Genomic DNA, 27,414 nt, shown 5'->3' with positions numbered 1-27,414 from the left:
AAACAGAGATTAAGCTTTCAATATTTGGTCAAATCTTATGTTTATTGGCTTAATCCTCTACTAGACTCATTGCTATTGATGGCTTTGAAAGCATTTGAGCTCATTTGAAGTCTAAAGCACCAGATCTGGACTCCTCGCATACTCTGTTTTCTGCACACAAAACAGTGGATTAATTTGATTAATCAGTGCTAATCACTGTATTTTGGTGCAATTGAGGGTTCAAATTAACCATTGGGTATCTGATACAGATCCCTATAACTTCAGATTGCAATTCGGAGTTGGTTTGATACTCCAACCATTCCGTACAAATTGGTTACCCTTGATTTAATGTAATTTCAGGTAAAATTGTGCTGATAAATTTGTGATAACCATCATTTTGCATTTAACCCTTGGTTAATGCCTGTAAATCTCACTCAAATTCAAGATTATTCACAGCCAGAGTTGCATTTGGGAATGTGCATAAGAATGGATGCTATACGCATTATGTATTGGGCACATTGCATCAATGTAAAAATGGGAACAGACACTACCCTTGTCCAGAATAAGGCAAGAGGTAAGACCTCCCGCATAAATTTGGGTTTGCATTGCATAATGATACAAGATAAACATCAAAAACCCAAAAGAACTGTCAGTAAAACATTGAAACATGTTGCTCACATGGAGCACGAAGACCTCACGGATAAGCTCATGGCCCCAGCCATGAAAGAAGAAGAACATCTCCTTCCAAGAAGAAGATCCACACCAAGAAGATCTAAAGGAAGACATGGACACGAGAAGAGAAGCTGCCCCAAGAAGACTAAAAGAAGAGACGGACGCATGGAGAGAAGCTGCCACGACAAGAAGACTGAAGAAAAGAGAAGATGTGAGGCTCCAAAGAGTGAGGAACCATGTGAAAATCTCTGAGAGAGAGAGAGAGAGAGACCCCACAACCCAATGTAACCTGCCCCAACAAAGTAAAACCACCTCTACGCCACTGATGATGTAGGCCACGTGGTAGATAGATGTATGTGTGAGCACTTTAGTCAAGGTCGCAGGCAACTATAGTAAGCCTTGGACACATAGAGAGAGAGAGTGTCAAGGACTATGAGTTTAGGGACTTGAGGCACTGGTCGCGGGCTATCAAGTAAGAGAGAAACTTGGTACAGGGTCCAGGTGTGCTAAGTTAACTTGAGGGGAGGTGTGCTAAACACTGGTGTCGTGGACTATCAAGTAAGGAGGGAAACTTGGTATAGGGTCTAGGTGTTCTAGGAGTATTCACTTGAGGGGAGGTGTTGAAATATACAAGTGAATAAGGTGTGTGCGGGAACAAGCCCTTGGTTAGAGGCTGTAAGAGAGGATGTGTAAATGTGAGAGAACCTGTGAAAAGGTGAGAAGAATCTACTGTGAGAGAATAAAGGGTAGCATGAGAACATTTAGGAAGTGGAGATATTCTGGGAGATATTCTAGGAAAAGTGAAGAGGTGGAGAGAATCAAGCAAAAGAGGTGGAGTGAATCAAGGAGAAATCAGTGGGATTTGATGCTTGGATGTAAACACTATAAATTGAGGCATTGCCCTAATGAGAATTTGCTGGTTTTTATCCATGCCTACATTAAGCTATTTGCTAATTACTCACTAATTATATCTTAATTATTTGCTAATTACTCACTAATTATATCTTAAACACTATAAATTGAGGCATTGCCCTAATGAGAATTTGCTGGTTTTTGATTATCCATGCCTACATTAAGCTATTTGCTAATTACTCACATCTTAATTATTTGCTAATCACTTTGTTAATGATATTGATTCTAGTGTTTGATCCACCATAGCTCATCACATTGCTCTAATTTCAATAAAGCTTCTGGCTGCTTCTCTGCGTGGAGCCTCTGGGCGAACGTCTGCTAGGAGGTTCTAGGCGAATGTCTGCTCCGCTTATTGCATTTTTCGTGCTGCCAGCTGTTTCTGGCCTATCCTCTTATATGGTTGTCTTGTTTTGTTGTGCAAGCCATGTTTGCCTTGGAATGCCTCAGCGCTCTCGTAGATGGACGAAGGCGTCGTCGCCTTCGCAGCTTCCTGGCAAACCTCCTCCTCCCTAGCTGCTGGACTCCAACAAGAAAAATGTGCCTCCTTGAATCCTTACGCCTCCTGAAGATCCAGCCGGTTTAGAAAATTTGAAAGGTGTTAAACGCAAAGCTCGCTCCTCTGGTATGTAAATCTCTGCGTTCATCTTCTGTACATTTTCGTATCTTTGGTATGTATTTTTTTGTTCCTTCGTCTTTCCTGCGCGTTTTTTTCGTGCATGTTTCCATGCATGTTTGTGTGTGATCGTTTCTGAACATTTGCCTATACCTATTTGTGAATATGTGGCAAACATGTTTGTTTTAAATGTGGTATATTAATGTTTTTGAATATGCTCGTCGACATGTTCATGTGCATGTTTCTCTACGTGTCTGTGTGATCGTTTGTACATCTTTCTGCACATCCATCAGTGTATCTGTTTCTGAATATGCTTTGTGTGCATGTTTTTGTCTGTTTCTAATTTCTTCTTCTTCTTTGCAGGGACTTCGTAAACCTCGTGTGCTATGACAAAGAGGAAAAAGAGTGTAGATACTGTTGGCCCCCCTACTCTGCACCTAACCGAGCCACTCGCAGCATGTCCTCAGCATCCTTCCCGGAATAATCTAAAGATGTTTGAGGTATCAATCACCATCAGCATTGGAAATGATGATGTGAACACCCCTTTGTGGGATAATCTTGTGGAGTTTGTACGTCAAGAGTGCACTCAGGTTGAGGTGGAACTCTGCACCACCTTCATTTCGAGATGGTCACTCACATACTGTTGACCTCTATAATATCAATAGGTGAAATTGTGAGGCATTATTTGATGTGGAATGTCAATAAGCCGCCGAGGGCTATTGTCATGTGCCGTGCATTGCGCCAGATAAAGATGCATACGTTTGAAGGAATGGTAGGTTACTGTCTCAAAGATCTGCATAAACCTCACTTTCGCTTTCATGCACACAATGTTTCTGCTGAAGAAATCTCCCGAGGCCGAACACTGTATGCACAATTTGGGCAGGGTGACTTGAAAAATAGGGTTTGTCTCACGCCACTGAATATTTTTGAGAAAGGTTTTGTATACATGGAAAACTATATACTCAACAAATGGACAGTGACCCTTGGTGTTACTCTTCTAAAAATGATGAGAAGTGGAAAATATTTCCCTAGTGCTCAATGGATCATTTCCGAAGGCTGGCAATGGAATGGATTCAAGCAGAGCTCGTGCGGTGTGAAAGTGCTTGAAGACTCCTGAGCTCGCAGACATCTCTGACATAAGAAAAGCGTTCTTCAAAGGAAGCACAGCAAGAAGATGATCCAGAAGCCTTCCTGCGAAGTGAAGAGGATGGAGTTCCACTTGGTGGCTGCAATAATCCAATCATCGTGGAGGACAACCCTCCTGATGTGTCGACCCTGCAGAGCCATACATAAATTCCTCTGAAGAGAAAGTTGCAGAGTTCCTCAGAGCCATCAGCGAGGGAGATGAGTTCATCTCAGTACTGCCGAAGCTTGACCTTAGTGGAGAAGCCTTTGTCTGAGTCTTGCAGTTCACTTTCCTTGTAACGTCCGCTGGATATTTACGTACACAAATAAAACTTCTGGTGGATCAATAAAACAAAGTTTGCTTTCATTTCCGTCTTTTCTGTTTGAAATATCTTAAAACAAAGTTTGCTTTCGTTTCCGTCTTTTCTGTTTGAAACCCGCTGGAGTAAGTGACGTGCCACGTCGATACATGATATTATATATCCTAAGATACCCTGCAAAAAATAATTCACAAAAATGTACCAGTCACAAAAATCTCAATAAGAGAATCGTGTAAGTATCCAAAATTTTAAAACGCCTGCAACAAAAATAACATATCGTAACGTAAATAACATTAAATTGGACACAACATAAAAGATTTTGTTCTCTCACACAGACGGGCGCTTGCAGGTTCCGCGCGCGAGAGAGAGAGAGACAGAGGACGACAGAGCGAGAGAGAGAGAGGACGACAGAGAGAAAGAGAGAGAGAGGACGACAGAGGACGACAGAGAGAGAGAAAAGAGAGAGACAGAGGACGACAGCATGGGAGTGCGATTCGGTGGTGACTGCACTCTTGTTGCGCAGAAAGCCGCTGCCATTCTGTCGGAAGAGCGCGTATGGAGCCCTGCGCTGGAGTCCACCCTCACCTCCCTCTTCCACGATCATCCCCTCACGCCTGCCCTGCTAAGCCTCGTCATCCTCCACCCTCGGACGTCGTCGGCCATGGCCTGGAGCCTCTTCAGATGGGCTCCCAAACAGCCCCGCTTCGCCCATAACACCCACACTTTCACCTCTTCAGATGGGCAGATCCCTCGGACGCCCAGCTCACCTCTACACCTTATGGTCCGTCCTCCATTCCATGAAAGACGCCCGCATCCCACCCATGTTTTTTGCCGCCCTTATCGGCTCCCTCGGCCGGGCGAACTTACCTCACGAGGCCAAACGAGTCTTCCGCTCCATGCGGGACTTCCACTGCCCGCCCAACATCCATGTCTTCAACGCCCTCCTCTTCGCCCTCCTCAACCCCAAGGGTAAAGTCTTCACCCAAGATCTTGCTTCAGAGAGAGCCACAGAAGCTCTTGCCTTCTTTGAACAAATGGCCAACATGGACTGCCAGCCCAACACAGTCACTTACAATGTGCTGATCGGCTGGTTGGCTCAGCATGACCGGGCGGAAATAGCTTTTCCGTTGCTCGAGCACATGAGCGCTGAGGGCTGCCCTCCAGACACAGTGACTTACACCAGTTTAATAGATGGCTTGCTCAAGACAGGCAAAGGCAACATGGCCCTTCACATCTTCTCTCTGATGGCAGAGAAAGGATGCAGCCCAGACACAGTCACTTACAACAGCTTAATCAATGGCTTGTTCAAGAAAGGCAAAGGTAACATGGCCCTTCACATCTTCTGTCTGATGGCAGAGAAAGGGTGCAGTCCAAACACAGTGACCTGCAATTTAGTGATGAATTCGTTTGTCAAGGAGGGAAAGATGGATAAAGCTGCAGAATTGTTTGACAAAATGGAAGGTATGGGCTGCCCTCCAGACACAGTGACTTACAACAGCGTAATAGATGGCTTGCTCAAGACAGGCAAAGGCAACATGGCCCTTCACATTTTCTCTCTGATGGCAGAGAAAGGGTGCAGCCCAAACACGGTGACTTACACCAGTTTAATAGATGGCTTGCTCAAGACAGGCAAAGGCAACAGGGCCCTTCACATCTTCTCTCTGATGGCAGAAAAAGGGTGCAGTCCACACACAGTGACCTGCAATTCAGTGATGCATTGGCTGGTCAAGGAGGGAAAGATAGAGGAAGCTACAGAATTGTTTGACAAAATGGAAGGTATGGGCTGCCCTCCAGACACAGTGACTTACAACAGCTTAATAGATGGCTTGCTCAAGACAGGCAAAGGCAACAGGGCCCTTCACGTCTTCTCTCTGATGGCAGAGAAAGGGTGCAGTCCAAACACAGTGACCTGCAATTCAGTGATGCATTCGTTGGTCAAGGAGGGAAAGATGGATAAAGCTACAGAATTGTTTGACAAAATGGAAGGTATGGGCTGCCCTCCAGACACAGTGACTTACAACAGCGTAATAGATGGCTTGCTCAAGACAGGCAATGGCAACATGGCCCTTCACATTTTCTCTCTGATGGCAGAGAAAGGATGCAGCCCAAACACGGTGACTTACACAAGTTTAATAGATGGCTTGCTCAAGACAGGCAAAGGCAACATGGCCCTCCACATTTTCTCTCTGATGGCAGAGAAAGGGTGCAGCGCAAACACAGTGACCTGCAATGCCCTGTCTCATTGGTTCGTCAAGGAGGGAAAGATAGAGGAAGCTATGGAATTGTTGGACAAAATGGAAGGTATGGGCTGCTCTCCAAACACAGTGACTTACAACAGCTTAATACATGGCTCGCTCAAGACAGGCAAAGGCAACATGACCCTTCACATTTTCTCTCTGATGGCAGAGAAAGGATGCAGCCCAGACACAGTGACTTACACCAGTTTAATAGATGGCTTGCTCAAGACAGGCAAAGTCAACATGGCCCTTCACATTTTCTCTCTGATGGCAGAGAAAGGGTGCAGCGCAAACACAGTGACCTGCAATGCCCTGTCTCATTGGTTCGTCAAGGAGGGAAAGATAGAGGAAGCTATGGAATTGTTGGACAAAATGGAAGGTATGGGCTGCCCTCCAAACACAGTGACTTACACCAGCTTAATAGATGGCCTGCTCAAGAGAGGCAAAGGCAACATGGCCCGTCACATTTATTCTCTGATGGCAGAGAAAGGATGCAACCCAGACCCTGTTGCATTAGGGAAAGATAAATGAGGCAACATGGCCCTTCACATCCTTCCTCAGATGGCAGATAAAGGATGCAACTCAGACACTGACTTGTAATGCCCTGTTGCATTGGATGAAAGATGGATGAAGCTGCCGAACTGTTGGATACAATCGAAGGTATGCGCTGCCCTCCCGATAGAATGACTCCACAAGCGTAATCATAGTTGCATTCTGTACTCATACGGATTTGTACAATCCGTCTAGTACATACCACCGTATGTTTTGTACGTGGTATAGAAAAATTGAATTTCACTTTGGGTAAAAAAGTCCCTCATGTTCTAGAAACCCTTCAGTTGCGTATGTTGTCAATTCCCTCCAATTTTTCAAAATTTTCCATTTCTCCCGATTTTTTTCTCATTTTCCTCAAATTCTATAAACATTTTCAGTTTCCCCAATTTTCTCCAATTTTCTCCAAGTCCCTTGAATTTCTCCTAGATCTTCCAATATTCCCATATTTCTCCAAATCTCTATCCTAATTTCTCCCAATTTCTTTTTTCAAAATTTCTTTCATTTCTCCTATTTCTCCAAATTATGTAGAGTCGTCAAGATCGCTAATTTCTCTCAATTCCCCTAATTTCCTTCAGTTTCTTCCCATTTCTCCCAATTCTCCTGTGTTTCTCAATTTTCCTCAAGTCTCCTAATTTCCCCCAATTCTCATAATCTCCCTTGATTTCCCCAAGCCAGTGCAATTCCCCTCAAGTTTTCGTTATTTTTTCAATTCTTCCAAGTCTCCCAAATTTCTCTAAAATTTCCAAATTAAATGTAGTTTTTATTTTTCCCTTTTTAGATTTTCCATTTTTTTACTATAAATATTTAAAAAGAAAAAATTGAACGAACTTAAAGTACTTATCCTGATGAGTATTTTGCATACTGGTTCCGTGCATGTACCATACCGCACCGTACCTAAAATACTCAACCACCTTGAGCTTAATAGATGGCTTGCTCAATGCATGTAAAGGCAACATGGCCCTTCAAATTTTTTCTCAGATGATAGAGAAAGGATGCAGGCCAGACACTGTAACTTGCTATGATGCTTTGGTTTGCCAAGTAAAGGAAGATAGACTATGCCACGGAATGATGGACAAAATCGGAGGTATGGGGTGCCAGTCCAACAAAGTGACATACAACAGGCTAATAGATGGCCTGCTTAAGGTAGGGAGAGGTGATATGGGCATTTTCATATTTTTCCAAGTGATGGATAAAGACTGCAGCCCAAACACAGTGACTTGCACTGTACTAATGCATCCATTTGCCAAGCAGGGGAAGATAGGTGAAGCTATTGAGCTACTAGACAATATGGAAAACACTGGGTGTGATCCTGATAGGTGTACATGGTACTTACACAAGCCTTATCCATGGAATGCTCAGATAGGAAGAGGAAATGGTTGTTTCCATTTTAGCCCAGATTACAAAGCAAGGATGCAGCCAAACACAGACTACAGTGCCTTATGCTACATCGATGCATTGGTTTGCCAAGGAGGGAAAGATAGTCGAGGCCATGGAATTGTTGGGAACATAATGGAATGTATGGGGTGTCGGCTCAACACGGTGACGTACAACAGCCTAATAGATAGCCTGCTCAAGGTAGCGAGAGTTGTGATGGGAATTTCCATTTTTGTCCAGATGATGGAGAAATGCATTGGTTTGTCAAGGTGGGGAAGAGAGATGAAGCTATTGAGCTGCTGGACAATATGGAAAACATTGGGTGCCACTGACACTTACACCAGCCTTAAATATGGAATACTCAAGGTCGAAAGAGGCAAAATCGTTGTTTCCATTTTAGCCCAGATGACAGAGAAAGGATGTAGGTGAGACACAGTGACTTGCAACACGCTGATGCATTGGGATGCCAAGAAGGTCACAATAGATGTAGCCATGGAACTTCTGGACAGTATGCATAAAAGGGGTTGCCTCCGTACAGTGACAACAGCCTATTTGATGACCTGTTCAAAGCAGGTAAAGGCAGCATGATTTCTTCCATTCCGAGTCAGATGACAGAGAGAGGATGCAGTCTAGACACATTGACTTGCACTACATTGATGGCCTGGCTCACTAAGGAGGGAAAATTTGAAGAAGCTTCCCAACTGCTAGACTGCATGATGAGGCTACTCATCAACTCATGCATGGTATTAATCATCTGACTCAACAGATGGAAAATTTGAATCTGAACCTGTTGCAAGGAGGCAGGAATGCCCCTAGGGTAGCAGACAGAGATGGTTTGAGACGCAGGGGAAGAGAAGGACCCAACTTGAATGTTCCGTGTTGCAACTGTATGGAGAGGGGTCACAGTTCTCCTCACTACCCTTACCCCAGGAGGATGAGAGGTTATATCTATCCTGTGCTACTCAGAAGAGAAGACATGCGAGATGTCAGGGGAGGGGAGGAGATGCCAAATCAGCAGGAGCATGGTTCGTTAGTACGAAAGGTACGATACGGTACGGTACGATAAAATACGGTACTAATTGGTACCTTAAAATTTTTTGAGATACGATACGATATTAGTTCGTTTTTTTTAAAAATACTTCCTAAACTTAAAAATTGTAGACAAGAAGTTACAAAATAGTAGAACCATGAACATAATGTCGTCATGCCATTAGAGTACAAAATTGCTACAAAAGGATAGGCCAAAAACCCATGGCATGGGCGACCGCCAACATGCGTACATACATGATACTACATACTACAATACATCATCAATGGGCTAGAAGGAGATAGATGTCCAATGCCTAGAGAGCTATAACATATCAAAAGTCTACATCATCACAAACATCTGCATGATCATCAACATGATCACTACTAGAGTGTCCATCAAGAGAGTTCTCTGAAGAGGACTCTTCGAAGGTGGACGAGACACTCTGGGAATCATTCTCGCTAAGTAGGTTGCCATCATCATCAAACAAGGGCTCTCTAGGCAGTGGGGTATCATCATGAGGGGGCAATGGAATATCATCATGAAGGCGGGGATTGGAGCTCAAGGATCCCCGCCTCACATATGTGCGAAGGCCACCCTTTGCCGATGTCGAAGGCGGAGGCCTATGAACTCCAACTGCTTGGCCCCGTCTATGCTGACTCCTGGTGCTGCGAGTATCTGCTGCCACAAGCTCACTATAGAGCTCCATGAAGATTGCCTCCTCCTCCTCATCAGGTTGTTGATTGACACTTGCAAAGTTTTCACTCGTCAACGTGAAAGTGTCAACATTGACGTACACATTAAGGCACAAAAGTTAGAGTCTGTACAGTGTACACAAAACTTAAAAGTTATGAGTCATGACAAGTTAGAGTCTAGACTTGTCACTTACCTGCTTGGGACTACCCATACTAAGAATGCCCTGCATCATGCGCAAGTTAGTGCGGCAGTAGACCAACCGCTCCAACTGTCGTGTGCTCAGTCGATTGCGTATCTTCGTGTGTATGAGAGAATAGGAACTCCAGTTCCTCTCACATGCACCCGTAGAACAATCCTGGGCTAGGACCCTGAAGGCTATGGGTTGGAGATGCTCTAGTCCATACCCAAAATTGTCCCACCAAAAAAGGGACTTCACAAGTGACTCCCTCCTCCAGCAAGTGGGAGACGAAAAGGAGGTTTGACCTCTCTGATCAACATAGCAGCCCAACTCCTCTAGAAAGGCATTGTGCTCATCAACTGGCACAGCTCGAAGCATATATGCATCCCAATCTTGTCGAAGCTCCCTATCGGTGCAAACTACTGGAGACTTGTAGGCTGGATGTACCAATGCTGCAAACCGGTGGATTGGTTTGTGCATCCACCTCCATCTCTTCTGTGCAATCTCCATGATTTGTGCTCGCTCGTCAGATGTAATGTCTGTGCAAGCCTCCAACTCCACAAGGGCAGCTCTAAAGAAGTGGACAAGAAGGCCCATGGTGGACCCCTCGCAATCTGTCATCCGCAAGAGCCTATAGAATGGAGTCATAGCAATGACAATTGCTCGGACTCTAGACCAAAATCTCTCCTCTAGGTAAAAGCGTTGCATGGCTTTGGCCTCTTCAGTGACGTGCTCATCCCATTCGTTCCACATGGTGGAAACAACTGTCTGGCGAAGGGCGGGCCTCACATCGTATAGACGCTCCAAAACCAGCCACATGTAGGCAAAGCGGGTGGCCGATGGCTTCTTCAAGTCAAGCCTGCTATGCTCACGAAACATAGCAAGCACCTTCACCTTTAGCATGAAGAAGTTGACAATAGATGTAGCTCAATGGTGGGGAATTCCTCCTCAAGCAAGCGGCCCATGCGTCGACAATTTGATGCATTGTCGGTGATGACTTGCACCACGTTTTGAGCCCCAACCTACATGGTAGATAAATCATATGAGTTGAGGGCTTTGCACAAATGACAAAATCAGCCACACTTCAGTAAAATAATGCTTACCTCTATGATCACTTGCCTAATATGGCGGTAGATGAAACTCCCGGTAGTCTTTCTCCCCCTTCTCCCGGTGTCAACCGCATGCAAGAAGTATGTGCCAAGCGGGCAAGACACAAGGATGTTGATAATGCCACGCTTCCTTTGATCACTCCATCCATCTGTGAGAATAGAACATCCATACTTCGTCCATGCGGCTCGAATCGGGTCAAGGGCTCGATCAATTCTCTCCTTCTCTTCATCAATCTTCCTTGTGCGCATAGCCGTGTAAGAGACCCCCGTCCACCCCTCACATGGGCCCACATTCGCAATCGCCGTCACCATCTTCTTCCGTTCGAGCAATCTCTATCTCCGCAAGGCGTTGCCGCTCCTTAAGGAATGCAACCGAACCTCTCACACTACCCGTGACTTGGTGGAGAGAGGGTTGCACCCCTTCACGCTCCACCACCCTTTGCCTTTTGCCCGGTGCGGAGGCGGACCGTGCATCCGTGGAAGTGGCAGTGGAGGATACACCAATGAAAGAGCCGGTGGCCGCTTCATCATGTGCCGATGGTGGTGCTGGTGGTGGTGCCGGTGCGTGTGTTGATGATGCTCCTCTACTTGAAAATGAGCCGCCACTCATCTTCCACGAAATGTCATCGGCAATGCTTTGCGGAATCTCCTTGCATGGGGCAACTTGTCCCCCAATCTTTGAAAGGTGCTGGAGAAGCCTTGTTGTTCCACTGGTGTATGACTTGCCGCAATATCGGCATGTCCAATGATGGGAGTTGGACTTCTTGGTGTCCTTCCCCACATTGAGGCAATGCAAATCAAAAGCCTCATGCTTCTCCCGAGGCATGATGGATAAGAGAAGGGCTAAAGCGTGGAGTAGAGGAGAGAGCGTAGAGAAGATGAAGTATGGGAAGAGCTTGGAGGAAGAGAACTTGGAGTAGAGGCACAAGTGGGATGGAAGGAGCTTGGAGGAGGGTGGAGGAGGGTGGAGGAGAGGCTTGGAGTAGAGGCTTGGTCCTTGAGGCTTGGAGTAGATGGAGGGTGGTGGAGGAGAGGCTTGGAGTAGATGGAGGAGAGGCTTGGTCCTTGAGGCTTTTATAGAAGGACTCAGGAGAGATGAAAGGAAAACAACCAAAAAAAGGGGCAGAAAACGGGCAGAAAATGGTTACTTCCAACGGGCAGAAACGGTTACTTCCAACGGGCAGAAACAGGCCAATTTCGTACTTGATCGTACGGATCGGTACGGTACCGTGCGGTACGATTCGTACGTACGGCCATATCCGTACGACGTACGGAACTAAGCATGAGCAGGAGCTAGGAGAGAGGCAGCCAGGGAATAGGATGGATGAGGTTCATTGCTTTAACTTTGGAGTAAGGGGACATGTGGCACTTCAATGTCTGCAGCCAAGGAGAGCACTAGGTGGAGTCTATGCTGTCATTCAGAGGTCAATAGGGTTGTTGATTATTGGGATGAAGTGAGAGAGAATCATGTGCGTGGACAGCAGCCACCCCAAGGTCAGATTGGTAATGTAAGTATGCTGGAAGCAGCCACAGAAGAGGAAAGTGAAATTATTGGTCTGAGAAGTGGGAAGATAAGCTTGGATACTTGTGTGACAGGGTCTTCAGATGGATCAGATAATGAAATTATTGGTCTGAGAAGTGGGAAGATAAGCTTGGATACTTGTGTGACAGGGTCCTCAGATGGATCAGATAATGAAACAGATTTGGACCAAAGTTTGTTAGAAGCAGAAGTGGGAGACCCATGCACTGATGCTCATGAAGTCTTGGGGATGACTGTTGGTATGCTTACAAAGGAAGCAGACATGGTTTTGAAGGATGCTGGCCATATGTTTTCAGGAAGGGGTTTGGAGGAGAATGATATTGTGAAGCAGGCACCTGAATGTGTACTAGAAGTGTCAAGGAATTCAATGCATGTTGTGGATGATGAATGTGATCAAGCTGAGCTGGAAGATGCTTCTCCATGCTTTGTTGATAGTTTCTTAAATGATATTGATATTACTTGCTTTGATGTGGATGGCGAGAATGTTGTTGCAGTTGCTAAGCCTTTGGAGATGGGTGATGAAGATATCCAGTCAAATGGCTATGGTGATGTAATAGAAAACTGTGACTTGTATGACGCAGAGAGCTTGAAAAAAAAACTATGATAGGTTTTTTTGTCCCAAGATATGATGCCCAAAATACGCGCCCATCCACACCATAGACACAAGAATAAATTGTGGAGTGTGGATGAAACCTTAGGAACAAGGGGCTGTTGTGTGGCCACCTTCTATTATAGAACTAGCCGTTGTCAGCACCGGCCAAAAGAAGAAAGAGCTTTTGCATGCACAGTAGAGGAAGAGAGATTGCTGAGAGGTGCATTGGAGAACCTGGGAGAAGTGGGTTGAATGAGAGAGTAGAGGGCAAAGGAGCCAGGAGAGTCTAGCTGGTAGATTTGTGAGAAGGCTTTGTGGAAGCTTACTGTTGTGCTTTGCTGTTTTGTTAGTTTGGATTGGAGGTCGTTGTGACGACGGTGTTTTGTCTGGGAAGAAGACGCAGGAATGGGTGTGAGAAAGCTTGGATTTGTATACAGCAGAGCGTGCAGGGGTGACAGAGGATCTTGTATGAGGTTGGATGAGAGAAGAGAGGGCGAAGGAGCTAGGAGAGTCTTGCTGGGGGATTTGTGAGAAGGCTCTATGGAAGCTTACTGTTGTGCTTTGCTGTTTTGTCAGTTTGGATTGGAGGTCGTTGTGACGACGGTGTTTTGTCCGGGAAGAAGATGCAGGAATGGGTGTGAGAAAGCTTGGATTTGTCTAGAGCAGAGGGTGCAGGGGTGACAGAGGATCTTGTAGGAGGTTGAATGAGAGAAGAGAGGGCGAAGGAGCCAGGAGAGTCTTGTTGGGGAATTTGTGAGAAGGCTTTGTGGAAGCTTACTGTTGTGCTTTGCTGTTTTGTTAGTTTGGATTGGAGGTTGTTGTGACGACGGTGTTTTGTTAGTTTGGATTGGAGGTTGTTGTGACGACGGTCTGGGAAGAAGACGCAGGAATGGGTGTGAGAGCTTGGATTTGTCCAGAGCAGAGGGTGCAAGGGTGACAGAGGATCTTGTAGGAGGTTGGTGCCCTAGGATCTCTGAAGTTGCAGCTCAATTGGAACTTGGACCAGCCCAAAGCTTTGCTCAACTTTTCCTTTAAGTGTTCGTGGTGGAGGTCTGCAAAGTGTGCGCTGTGGTTGTAGAGCCCTTTGTTGCTGGTTCTTATGGAAATTGAAGGAAAAGATTTGAAGAGTTTTGCTGAGATTTTACCGTGCTGGATTTCCCTTGTTCTTGATGTTTTCTCTCTCTTTTGTTTAATCCTCATGTCTTAGGGTTGTTGAGACAAGCTCATTAATCGTCTATATGCAAGTGGCTCCTTATGTGTTTGGATGGATGAATTGATTATGCTCTACTTTTTGCTGTTTGGTTTGAGATACTGAGGAAAATTCAATTGTGAGTGAAGAGCTGAATTGTGTTGAATCAGAGTTGTGTCACATAGCTTTGTTTTGGAGTCAGCAGGGTCTGACAATGTTAGAAGTTGATCAGCAAGGAGTCAACTGAGGGCATACAAGGGTAGAAATGACCTCTTTGGGTTGAAGGGGAAAGTTTTGGGTTTTGGTCTGACTGTCAGAATTTCAGTCAGTAGGAGTCAGATCTGAGTCAGCTGAGGAAGATAGGTCAGAATCCAATCAGTCGATAGTCAGTAGGGGAGAGCTGATAGGTTCTATGGGATTATAAAGTAAGTATTTGAAGTTTGCTGGTATTGGAGGAACTTTGAGGAAGCTTGGCGGACGTAATTATGACTGGGGTCAGTTTCAGCTGTCCGATTCAATATTCAGTCAGAAGTAGATCAATTTGTGTCAGCTGGGAGTGTTTGTGGTCAGCTAAGGTCAGCTGAAGACTTGGGAGTGAAGACCAAGGCCATTGGAGGTCAGGACGGACCTGGGAGGACGACTGGAAGAGTCAGCTGCATCAGTTTGAAGAGTTTGGAGTGTGCTCAAGTATTCGCTTGTGTCAGTTGAAGATCAAGGGACATCAACGGAGTAGACTGGTGCTTTGATTTGGTGTTTGTGTTGGTGGTTGTTCCCTCCTTATGGTGGTGGGTTCGGACGGGCTATAGAGGCGAGCCTCCCCGACACATCAGCGGCATCCTTCAAATGCATACGAACCATTCGAAGCTTTGACTTTTTGGAGTAATCGTCTCCTTCAAAAGCGGCATCAAACTGTTTGACAAAAGATAGAGCTTTTTGGGTGTCCCGCTTTCCATGAAAAGCATCAAACTTGATGCTGTTCTCTCTTGGCTTGAAGTCCCATCTTGCTGCTTGATGTAGGCTCCTTTGCCTTTGTTTCCTTTACTTGTCCCCAAGAAGCTACATGTGAGAAAGTAGGCCTAGGGAAAGCCTCCTTGTTTCCTCCATGAGAAATGGAACAGGTAGCTCTAGATCCTTCTGTGATGGTGACTCCCTTGGCACGAAGATAAGCTTTAGCAGCTTCAAGTCCTTCGGCTTCAGTGGCTCAAACCTTGATGAAATCTTCAAACATCCGAGCCCTTCTATGGTCTTGTTCCTTCTTGGCTCTCCAAGCAAGGAATTCTTTGTCTTGAAGAAACTGTCTAAACTGCTGAAAATCTCGGTACTCTGCCGATGTCATGGCCACGGTCTCATTAGAAATAGATCGACAGCCTTGGTTTCCATCTTGAAGTCCTTAATCGGCCTCACAGTTGTTCGCTTCATTAGGCTCTTGGTTTCCCTTTTCTCTTGACATGGCTTTGTCACCCCAAGAAAGTTTCTTCAAGAGAAATCCTGCTTTGATACCATCGTATTGTAATAGATTCTACCACATCTCCAAGAGATATAAATATAGAAAGAGGAGATAGAGAAAGGGAGAGAGAGAAGGGTTCAGAGAAGTTTGCACGGTACACCACACTGAGCGGGGAACATGCTCAGGCCCGTTTTAGGAATTTATTATGGAACAATCCACGAGCACACTGGCCAAGATCAATACAACAATGAATACAAAAGCAAACAAATATGTCGATGTAGAACCCCAAGTCGAAGTCGGTGTCGAGCCACGAGATCTCTGATGCTGAGCACACCACGGAGATGACCCACAAGAATCTCTCACTGGGCTAGTACAAGATCCAATATCCAATTCCAGGTCCAAGTCCAAGTCCAAGTCCAAATCCAAGGGACTCCAAGTCCGTACAAGAAGTATATGAGAGATGTGTGTAGATGACAAAGTTTATGGTGATTTAGTTGTAAGCTTGTTGCCCAAACCTGAGGTAGAAACAGCCCACAAGATTCCAAACAGGGGAGTATGAACCGAGTCCAATACTTGTGGTCTCACAGTATGATCCAGTCAGCATGGCGTAGAATGACTCGTATGGCTGACTTCAATAGATGTGGATCAGGTGGCGGCTGGGGGTAGCAGCCAGCAAATATTGGTAGTTAGCTCTTGTTCAACGGGCTGCCGCTAGGTATATCCTCTGGCGGCCAGGTGTAGACAGCGGCGGCCAGGTGTAGTAGTAGGCTCTGGCGGCTCTGTCCGGACAGCAGCTCTAGATGGCAGAAGTGCTGGCAGCACAGCGGCCAAGAGTAGTTGTTGGTGGCCAGGTGGAGTTGGTGGCGGCCTGGTACAAAGGGTGGCGACGGCGCAAGTCGGGTAGCACAGGCCAGAAAACGGAACTTTCCAAAAGTTCAAGAGGCACAGCAAAGCTAGAGAAAGCACCAGCAGCAAGTGGCGCACATATGGTGACAGCTAGGCACACACATATAAAGAGCGGGCAGTACATAGAAGAAAGACGACAGCGCTTTCAGACAAGCGCTGGGGGCAGTATTGATGACGTCGGCCATCAGGCGGTTCCAGTCAGTGGCGGTTGGCTGCAGTTGGTTAGGAAGGCGAAGAGGTGCAGGCGTTCAGCAAAATGGCGGCGCACAACAGCTTGGTGGCACACACAGGTACATTGTTGGTTAGCGCACGAGTGGATGGAGGCTGGCTGATGATTCCCGTGCTTTCGCACTCTTGTTGATGATGATGATGTTTTGAAGATGGCAATGTTGAATACCAAGACTTGATGATGAAGTTGTTGATGAGCCCCACGACGGTGAAAAGGGAGGGGTTCATGCTTCTTTTTTACTTGAGGGGATCCCTGCTTTTAGCAAAAAGCGATGCTTTTGCTTTGCTTTCCCCTCCTACTTTGCTTTTGGTCTTTTAGTTTATGCTTTTCCCTTTTGCTTTTTAATAATAAAATATTACTCAGCTTTTTGTCAAAGTTCTTTAGCTTTTACTTTACTAACTTCAAGGCTTTGCTTTTTGGCCCTGAAGCTGCTTTTTGAAAAAGCAGCTTATAGTTTTTTGGTTCATCTCAGTCTCCTCTTGTGTCACATGCGGAAGCTCTGGGAGCCTTCTTTCAGCCCTACACACCATCCGAGAACATGCTGATGCACAACGCATGCAGAAGAGAGAGATAGATAGCTGAGTATTCAGTATATCATAAAGTACAAAAAGGTACAACAGTCTTGCAGCCCTTGGTTCCCTCCAATGAAAAGCTGTAAACCCTAGTCTAGGCCTAATCTATGATCCAGCCCATTGCTGGCCTGAATGAATCAAATTGTTGAGCAAAACTGCCTTTTATAGGCTGGACATGACACCATAAACTGGCCGAAAGCTCGTCGGCCAGCCACCTGGACAAACGTCCGACTTTTGCTGCAGCCAACTGGCCGACAGCCCCTCCATGTCCCCATCATTAGTCAAATCCCTGCCAAAACTAGCAATTCATTCTCCTAATCTCTGGTTCTGATGTGTCTTTATCTGGTTGCTCTCCTCAGCATTAGCTCTGAGCTCAGCCAGTGCATGTCTTGCACATGACATCCCCCTTTGCTAAACTTGATGATGGGATTCCTATATGTTTTCTTGGATGACTGTCATCATCCCATTCTCTATTCCCGGAGTCCTTCAATCATCGTTCCTTCTCTGGCAACCTTTTCACTGAACACTCGACCCGATCTCCAAATCCACTCTAACTCTGATGAAGATCTATGCATTTGTTCCATTCAGCCCTGTCCCTGAACAATGCCTCTGGTCTTCTTTCTTGAGAAATGAGTCTAGCATTCTCACTCCGTGTTGGGGTAAAGGCATTATGCCCACCCTTGTAGTGTGTACAAGCCCATAAGTTTTATAGTACATAGTACACTTAGTACTTTTAATGTACTAAGTGCACTATGTGTACTAGAGCAAATATACATGTGTGATAGGGGGGTCACACACACTCATACTTTGTGAGTTGACTTATCCCCATACGTCTCTCTCTCTCTCTCTCTCCCTTCTTCTATGTGTGTGTCTCCCACATGAAACCCTAACTCTCTACAGCTGAGCTTCTTTAGCTCCCCTCAACTGGTATCAAAGCTAGGCCCCGTTGGGCGCTGCAAGACAGTGAGAGGGAGTGGAAGCAGTGCATAGCACAAGGCGTTGGCCACGAGTTGCAGCAAGGCGTTGGGCGTCAGACGCCTGGCCACAAGAGGGAGTGGTTGTAGCGCTGGCCACTAGGCGGACGCGGCGGCAACAAACAAGGCCTGGCCACCGCAAGGCATAGCATCGCATACGCTAGGGCCTGGCCACAAGGCGTAGCAACACACACCACAGGGCAAAGGCCTGAGGAGTATGTGAAGGAGAGGGAGCACGTTGTGAAGATCACTTTCCCAGACTCCGCCTGCATCCGCTACATGGGCGACTCCACTTGGCGAGCCACCCTCAAGCCCGTCGCCTTCTTCCCGACTCGCTGGGGCAGCGCTCGGTCGCAGCAGGTGAGGCGCCTAGAGTGAAACGCCACCAGCTTGCAGTTCCATCCCCGACACTGCCAGCCTGCGGTTTCATCCCCGCCGCAACCAGCCTGCAGTTCCGTCTATCGTCAACACCAGCTCCCCCTTATCGCTGCAGAGCTCCTCAGCTACCGCCCACCTGCACATCAGCAGCAGCAGCAGCATCAGCACACACGAGTCAGCAAATACGACGCCCCCCCCTTTCCTGCAACAGAAATCAGAAATTTTCAGAGGTATTTGCTTCAATTTTGGGATTTGCATGTCCATTATCATCAATTGAGCAGGTACAGGTCCTAATGGCTCAGATTTGATCACAATTGGCAACATTGGGTGACATTGGTCACATTCCGGGTCAATTTGCAGGAAATTGGGTGTTAACATTTGGGGCTTTTGATGTAATTGTGCCATTGGGCATTCATACATGCTGTATGATGTGAGCAATCTCACATTCGGGGCTAAATTGCAGGAAATTGGAGTACAAATCAAAGGGCTTTTGTGCCAATTGGGTTGATTTGCATGCAAGCACTGGCATTTGATGCTTTGGGCAATGTGTTGATGCCTGTCAAGCACTCAATGTGCCATTAAATCAAGGGGCTTTTATGTATTGGATGTATATGTGGCCAGGGGGAAGCATTGTGAAGACTCTGGATGCCTTCATGTGCATTAATGTACCATTCATGATCAGAAATTGATCTTGAATCAAGGGGCTTTTCAAGATTTTGTGCTTGTTGAGCTTGGCAAAGCAGCAGGAAAGACCTTTATGCCTTGAATCCTCAAAAATCCACTTGCAGTCAAGGGGCTTTTGCCCAATTTCGGTCCGGGACTATTATATGCAGTGGTGAGGGCTGTCAAAGTCCGATTTTCACTCATTTGGACAGCCAAGAGAGCATTTATTGCTATTGTACTTGTTGGTACAGATTTGGTACAACTTTGTACAAGTTTTGGTATGGCTGTACATTGATTTGAGTGAGGAAAAGGCTCATTTTCAGTTGTTGTACTTGCCGGTACAGATTTGGTACATCATTGGTGAGCACTTAGTACTGTTGTACAGTATTTTGGAAGGGGAACAGAGCACATCTAAGGTGCTGTCATGAATCTGCAGCAACCAGATTTTGGTGATTTTATCACATTCAGTGGGAGGAGAGTTGCATTCGTGCTTCCGCAGTGGGAGATAAACTTTGGGAGAACAACTGTGAGCATTTTGTGTGCTTTAGTGCAGTGTTTGCATATTTTGCAGGGAGTCAGGCATTGACTGTGTCAAAGGTTGCATATTGCTATGGCAACCACAGGTGAGCTCTTCATTGCTTCACATCAAGAAGCTTGAAGGCTCACATAATTATGACATTTGGCAAACCCAATGCTATAATGTGTTGCTCCAGAAGAAGCAGCACAAGCCCATCAAAGAAAGGGGTGTAATGCCCGCTTCTCTTACTGCTGAAGAATGGGAAGATATGGATGAGCTTGCAAGATCCACCATCATGTTGTCTGTGTCAGACTCTTTACTTTTCAGCATACGTGAAGAGAAGACAGCTTGGGGAATGTGGCAAAGATTGCAGGACTTGTATGCCCAGCAAAGTGCCTCAAGCAAAGTGTATTGGTTGAAGAAACTCATAGGTCTTCAAATGAAGGAAGGGGCGTCTATGACAGCCCATCTGAATGAGTTTAATGGTGTTGTCAGCCAGGTCATCAATCAAAAGTTGGCAATGGACGATGAGTTCAAAGCCACCTTTCTCTTATGCACTTTGCCAGAGAGTTGGGACACATTCATGACAGCCACTAGCAATTCAAATGCTATGCTGTCATATGCAGATGTGGAGGGTGCTCTCCTTCAAGAGGAGATGAACAGGAAGAACAACTCTGTTGGAAAGTCCAATGCAATGAATGCACGTGGGAGATCCCAGCAAAGGGGTAAAAGCCAAGAACGGGGAAGGAGCAAGTCCCGCTCCAAAAAGGACTTGGAATGCCATTATTGTGGCAAGAAGGGACATTTCAAAAAGCAATGCTACAAATGGAAGAATGATCAAAAGGAAAAGGGCAAAGGAAAAGACAAAGACAAAGATGCAAAGCCAAAGAGCAAAAGTGGAGTCAAGATTGAAGAAGTCAATGTGTCACATGCAGGTGACAGTGAGGATGAAGTCCTATTCATGTCTTCACTTGATGCTCATTCACTCCATGCAGGAGATGGTCATGGTATGCACTCATGGATCGTTGATTCAGGTGCCTCCTTTCATGTCACAGGTTGCAGAGACTTGTTTGTCAGGTATACTGCTGGCAATGAAGGAGTAGTTTATTTGGGTGACAACCATGCATGCCAGATTCTTGGCAGAGGTGATGTGAGGCTTGTGTTTTCAGATGGCTCACAGCTTATGCTCCATGATGTCAGGCATGTGCCTGAGATCAAGAAGAAACTGTTTTCTACTGGACAGCTTGATGATGCTGGTTATGTCACCACATTTGGTGGTGGAAAGTGGAAGATTAGTAAGGGCTCACTGGTTGTTGCCAGAGGCTCTAAGGTGGACACTCTTTACTTCATGCATGCTGGTGTTTGTCACCATGCTAATGTAAATGCAACCAAGCTGCCGGAAATCTCTATGTGGCATAGCCGGTTGGGACACATGAGTGTCAAAGGAATGGAGCAATTGTCTCCTTTTGGTTACTTGCCTTCTCTAAAGTTCTCAAGTTTTCAGTTTTGTGAGCATTGTATATATGGCAGGCAACTCCAGTGCCCCCACAAGAAAGCTCTTGGACAGAAACATGCTCAGTTAGAGCTTGTGCATACAGATGTATGTGAGATGCCTCAGCTTTCTTTGGGAGGGGCAAAATATTTTGTCTTTTATTGATGATGCCACACGCAAGGTGTGGGTTTATCCTCTTCGTTTGAAGAGTGATACATTCTCAGTGTTTGAGAAGTTTGTTGCTCATGTTGAGAATCAAACTGGCAAAACACTGAAGGCTTTGCGTTCCGACAATGGTGGAGAGTATATGTCCAAACAGTTTCAGGACTTTTGTGATGGTAAAGGCATCAAGAGGGAGCTCTCTGCTCCTTATGATCCTCCACAAAACGGGACAACAGAGAGGATGAACAGGACCATTCAGGAGAAGGTCCGTTCTATGTTGTCACATGCTGCGTTACCTCATGGTTTTTGGGCTGAAGCTGTTATGACAGCCGTTCATCTTATAAACAGGTCACCTAACACGAGGCTTGGTGGGAAAGTGCCAGAGGAAGTATGGACAGGGAAGCCTCCGTCCTACAAGCACTTGAGAGTGTTTAGTTGCGTTGCGTACGTGCACATACGCAGGGAAATACGCACCAAACTTGATCCTAAGTCTCACGAATGCATATTCCTAGGATATGGTGACAAAGGTGAAATGGGGTATAGACTTTGGGATCCAGTGAATAGAAAGATTATACGCAGCAATGATGTCATTTTTGATGAAACATGCATGTATAAGGAGCCTGCAAGGCAACAGGAGCCTGGCAGAGTCATCTTTGATGATGATGGACATCATGGACAACAACCAAGGGCTGCAAATCAGCCATTACAGCAACAAAACCAGCCCTTAAATGGTGCTGAAAATGGTCCATATGGATAGCCAGAGATGGCAGAAGATATCCCTATGGATATCCCACAGTTAGAGGAGATACCGGGCATGATCTTTCAACCTTATGGCATGGAACAGGAGCCACCAATAGGTGATATGCAGGCTGGACAACAACCTGCAAATGATGGTCATTGGGTACGGAGGTCCACAAGACCCTCCAGACCCCCTAACAGGTTTGTTCCAGGGGTTGACTACTTGATGCTCACTGACTGTGGGGAGCCCTCTTGTTATAAGGAGGCTTTACAGAGGGCAGACAAGGCTCTTTGGGAGCGTGCTATGAAGTCAGAGATGGATTCTCTGCACAAAAATGGAACATGGGAGTTGGTGCATTTGCCTACAGGCAAGAAGGTTTTGCCATGCAAGTGGGTTTACAGTCTCAAAGTTGCACTTGATACAAAGCCAGGTTAGTGGCTAAGGGCTTCAAGCAAGAATATGGTGTGGACTTCGATGAGATCTTCTCTCCAGTGGTCAAAATGACCACACTTAGAGTTGTATTAGCTTTGGTTGCTCATGATGATCTGGATTTGATTCAGATGGATGTGAAGATGGATGTGAAGACTGCTTTTCTTTACGGTGATCTCCATGAGGAGATATATATGCAACAGCCAGAGGGTTATGCAGTAAATGGAAAGGAGAAGCTTGTATGCAAGCTGAAAAAGAGTCTTTATGGGCTCAAACAGGCACCAAAGGAATGGTATCATAAATTTGATACATTCATGAAATCCCAGAATTTCAGGAGTGACATAGATCACTGCTTATACACCAAGAAAGCTTTGGATGGCAGTCTATTAATCCTCATCTTGTATGTTGATGATATGTTGATTGCCGGGAAATCTCGTAAAGAGATGGATGCCTTGAAGAAGAGGCTGCATCAGACCTTTGATATGAAGGATTTGGGTGATGCAAATCACATTTTGGGTATGCGGATACTTCGGGACAGAAATCAGCATGTGTTGTATTTGTCTCAGAAGGAATACATTGGCAAAGTTTTGCAGAGGTTCAATATGGAAGGGGGAAAGAAGACTAGTACTCCTTTGCCTCCATATGTGAAACTCAGTGCTATGGATAGCCCACAGTCGGATAGTGACAAGGCTGATATGGCCAAGATTCCGTATGCTTCAGCTTGTGACAGTCTCATCATGTATGCCATGGTTGCTACCAGGCCGGACATTGCATTTGCAGCGGGAGTGGTTACTAGATACATGGCCAACCCTGGCAAGAAGCATTGGGAAGCAGTGAAAGGTGTCATGAGATACTTGAAGGGCACACAAGATATGTGCATCTGCTTTGGCAAACAGGATGCATTAGTGCATGGTTACACGGATTCGGATTATGCCGGTCATCCAGATAACCGGAAGTCTACTACCGGTTATGTGTTTACATTCACAGGAGGTGTTGTGTCATGGATATCCAGGATGCAGAAGTGCACTGCCTTATCTACTACAGAGGCCGAGTATATTGCAGCCACAGAGGCTTGCAAGGAGGCATTATGGCTATCTCGGTTAGTGGTTGATTTGGGTTATACAGGGGATATTCCATTGTTGCATTGTGACAGTCAGAGTGTCATCCAGTTGGCAAAGAACCCTGTCTTTCATGCAAAGACGAAGCATGTGGATGTGAAGTATCACTTCATCAGAGAGGTGATAGAGAACAAGCTGATTCAGCTTGTCAAGATTCATACGGATGACAACCCGACTGATTTGTTGACAAAGAGTTTGCCTCCAGAGCAGTTTGCTCATTGCAGACACTTGATGGGCATTGGATGAGGCCAGTTTCAGCCTTGATATGGCCTTCTATATTATCATGTACATGCTGATTTTTTTTTCTTTTCCTTCATTTAAGGGCATATTGCCTTTAAGTGGGAGGTTGTTGGGGTAAAGGCATTATGCCCACCCTTGTAGTGTGTACAAGCCCATAAGTTTTATAGTACATAGTACACTTAGTACTTTTAATGTACTAAGTGCACTATGTGTACTAGAGCAAATATACATGTGTGATAGGGGAGTCACACACTCATACTTTGTGAGTTGACTTATCCCCACACGTCTCTCTCTCTCTCTCCCTTCTTCTCTGTGTGTGTCTCCCACATGAAACCCTAACTCTCTACAGCTGAGCTTCTTTAGCTCTTTGTGAGTTGACTTATCCCCACACGTCTCTCTCTCTCTCTCCCTTCTTCTCTGTGTGTGTCTCCCACATGAAACCCTAACTCTCTACAGCTGAGCTTCTTTAGCTCCCCTCACTCCGCCCCTTGGAGGATCAACCTCCCCTGGAACCGTTGCCTGAAAGCCTTTCTTGGTGTACCCCAAGTGGCACCCGACTCACAGGATTGCCATCTCCTTGGGCTTTGTGGAACACCACCAACCAACCTCCTGGGAGTTCTTCCTTGTCTTGTGTTCCTTGCCTTGGGCCTCGTACCTGTGCACTTTCCTGTATCTTGGACCTGTGTACCTTCATCTGGGACTGAATCAATGTTTAGCCTTGTTGAGCAATGGGCCTGATGTTGAGACAAAGTTGCTTGATTCCCACACCACCACAAGATCAAGACACATGCGATGGTTTCATCCATGCGCGATGCAGTCACCAGACATGGGCAGGAACAATATCTCAGAACTAGCTTGAAGCTTTGATACCAATGTCACATGCGGAAGTTGTGGGAGCCTTCATTCAGCCCTAAACACCATCTGGGAACATGCTGATGCAAAACGCATGCAGAAGAGAGGGAAGAGAGAGAGATAGCTGAGTATTCAGTACATCATAAAGTACAAAAAGGTACAACAATCTTGTAGCCCTTGGTTGCCTCCAATGAAAAGGTGTAAACCTTAGTCTAGGCCTAATCTATGATCCAGCCCATTGCTAGCCTGAGCAAAATTGTCTTTTATAGACTGGACATGACACCCTAAACTGGTCGACTGCTGCTGGTCGGCGAGGCACTTGAACAAACATCATAATTTTGCTGCAACTGACTAGACCTTAACCTGAATTTACTGGCCAACAGTCCCACCATGTCCATCATTAGTCAAATCCTTGTCAAAACTAGCTGTTTATGCTCCTAATCTCTAGTTCTGATCTGTCTTTATTTGCTTGCTCTCCTCAGCATGAGCTCTGAGCTCAGCCAGTGCATGTCTTGCACATGACATCCCCCTTTGCTAAACTTGATGACGGGATTCGAATCTGTTTTGTTGGATGATTGTCATTATCCCATTCTCTATTCTCGGAGTCCCTCAGTCATTGTTCCTTCTCTAGCAACCTTTTCACTGAACACCCGACCCAATCTCCAAATCCATTCTAACTCCGATGAAGATCTATGCATCTATTCCATTCAGTCCCCATTCCATTCTTGCCCTGTCTCTGAACACTATCTCTAGTCTTCTTTCCTGAAAAATGAGTATGGCACTCTCACTCCTCCCCTTGTAGGATCAACCTGTTGGTCGTCATGTCCACTCCCGGCTAGTTCAGGTGTGAACCCAGCTTACTCACGGCGGGCACTTTTTCCCTGTGATTGGACACAGGTTTTTTCCCCGTGTGAACACACTTATGTGTGTTGGGCACTTAGCCCTAGGCCTTTTAGTACTTAGTTGTACTTTCATTTCATATCATTATTGAGTACATCTTTTCCAGCACTCACGTTTCTCTGTGCTTGAGGTTATGTGTGTGTGTGTGTAGGCTACCTTCCCTCCTACCCAACATTGGTATCAGAGCTTGGTTAGGGTTAGGGTTAGGGTTTACCCACCTGCCGCCCTTCAGCCTATTGCACACTTTACACGCCACACTCTTATTTTATAAAAAAAAAAAGTCATTTTTTCTCTCCCCTGCTGTTGGTGATATGTTTTGCTCGTACCTTTTGCAACAGTCTGTCCGTATGCTGCTCATGACCTACCACCTGTACTGCCGCTGCTGTACGACGCCACCGTCATCGACGCTTGTCAGATCTATGCTGTGCGTCGCCTCTACTGCGCCCTCACAACCGTCGCCGTCAGGTCCGCCGCTGTTCGACACCTGTCAGGTCCGTGCCGCCCGTTGACGGTACTTGCGCCACCCGTCACACCGCCCTCGTTGCCCAACGCCCTGCACTTCACCATATCTGTGCCGCCTTGGCTCAGATCTGCGCTGCCTGTCCCAGATCTGGCGCTGTCCTGCCCTGTGCGCCCTATACCAGCACCGCCCTAAACCTACCCGCGCTGATTTTGACCACTTGCAAACATTCACACTTCAAAATCAGTGAAATTGGCCCATTTTACCTGCTAAATTTTGGGGCAATTCAACATTAAGCCTAAATTTGGAGCTTTTGGTCCTTTTCCTTTTGATTTCACAGACATTACAGTACATTGTACTCAATTTTGGGGATTTTTTTACAGAAATTGGCCGGATTTACAGGTTTGTCTAAGGGATTTACAGGTGCAGGTGCTTTACATGAAGTATACCCTGACATTTGGGCATTTTGTCAATAGAAATCGCAACATTGAGTAGATTTGTGCTAGCCAAATTTGGGGCTTTTCAAAATTAAGCTCACATTTGTCACATTGCTCCTTCCTGGCATCGATTTCCATGAGATTTGCGCATTTGTGTATGCAAAAATTAGGGATTTTACAAAAATTGGCACTATTTTCAGGTCTATTATAGACATTTGTTGCAGGTCTATTTTCAGGTCTATTATAGACATTTGCAGGCATTTTGGGTATTACAGGCACATTTACTTGGCATTGGGGCATTTCCCCCAATTTTTTGGGGCATTACAGCATTTGGTACGAGTGACAATTGCTTTAGCAGATTTACAGTGCAGATCCGGTTTAGATTTGGTCTAATTGGCTGCCTAAAAATTAGGGCTTTTCTACATTGAGTCCATTTTTGAAGCATTCGACCAATTTACCTTTGATTTTGCCAGGATTTGCGTACTTGCAGCTCTTACAGGTGTCAGCTGATTGTGTTTTTCACGGCACATGTATACATTTGTGGTTTGCTGATGCAGTATATGTATGCCATTGTGGACACTTTGACAGATTTGCATCGTGTAGTACACTTGCAGATTTGGGACATACATATGTATTTCTCGTGGTGAAGGAGTTCCCTTTCAGTCCATTGATTATCTTGCTATTTATCTCCCGCATTCTTACGGTTTTGTTGGGCATTGCCTACTCGTGGTGGCTTGTGACAGATTTGCTGTGTTATCATGGCCAATAGTAATAATGACCTCTT

At 45.8% G+C, this 27,414-nt stretch overlaps 2 protein-coding genes across 3 annotated transcripts; both read left to right on the top strand.

Annotated features, from left to right (window-relative positions):
- The first annotated feature begins 3,958 nt into the window (after positions 1-3,958).
- On the top strand, positions 3,959-14,096 carry LOC147617624 (uncharacterized). The gene is made up of 2 exons (XM_086775911.1): positions 3,959-6,493; positions 13,579-14,096. Exon 1 carries the CDS (start codon positions 4,359-4,361, stop codon positions 6,387-6,389), a length of 2,031 nt encoding a protein of 676 aa, XP_086632037.1. The 5' UTR covers positions 3,959-4,358; the 3' UTR covers positions 6,390-6,493; positions 13,579-14,096.
- Positions 6,383-14,096, top strand: LOC147617625 (uncharacterized). 2 transcript variants are annotated; one of them, XR_015262244.1, is made up of 3 exons: positions 6,383-6,518; positions 7,336-8,809; positions 12,092-14,096. XR_015262244.1 is itself a non-coding variant. In XM_086775916.1 (2 exons), exon 2 carries the CDS (start codon positions 12,168-12,170, stop codon positions 12,936-12,938), a length of 771 nt encoding a protein of 256 aa, XP_086632042.1. In that variant the 5' UTR covers positions 8,219-8,809; positions 12,092-12,167; the 3' UTR covers positions 12,939-14,096. The 2 variants fall into 2 exon arrangements, 1 of the variants encoding a protein (XP_086632042.1); XM_086775916.1 differs by lacking the exon at positions 6,383-6,518 and having other exon boundaries at positions 8,219-8,809.
- Positions 14,097-27,414: the final 13,318 nt, after the last annotated feature.

This window comes from Cibotium barometz, chromosome 36 (assembly GCF_041138505.1).
Source record: "Cibotium barometz isolate CiBa-2024 chromosome 36, ASM4113850v1, whole genome shotgun sequence".
In the NCBI taxonomy this organism is placed as follows: Eukaryota; Viridiplantae; Streptophyta; class Polypodiopsida; order Cyatheales; family Cibotiaceae; genus Cibotium; species Cibotium barometz.
This window is presented reverse-complemented; position numbering and strand designations above follow the sequence as displayed.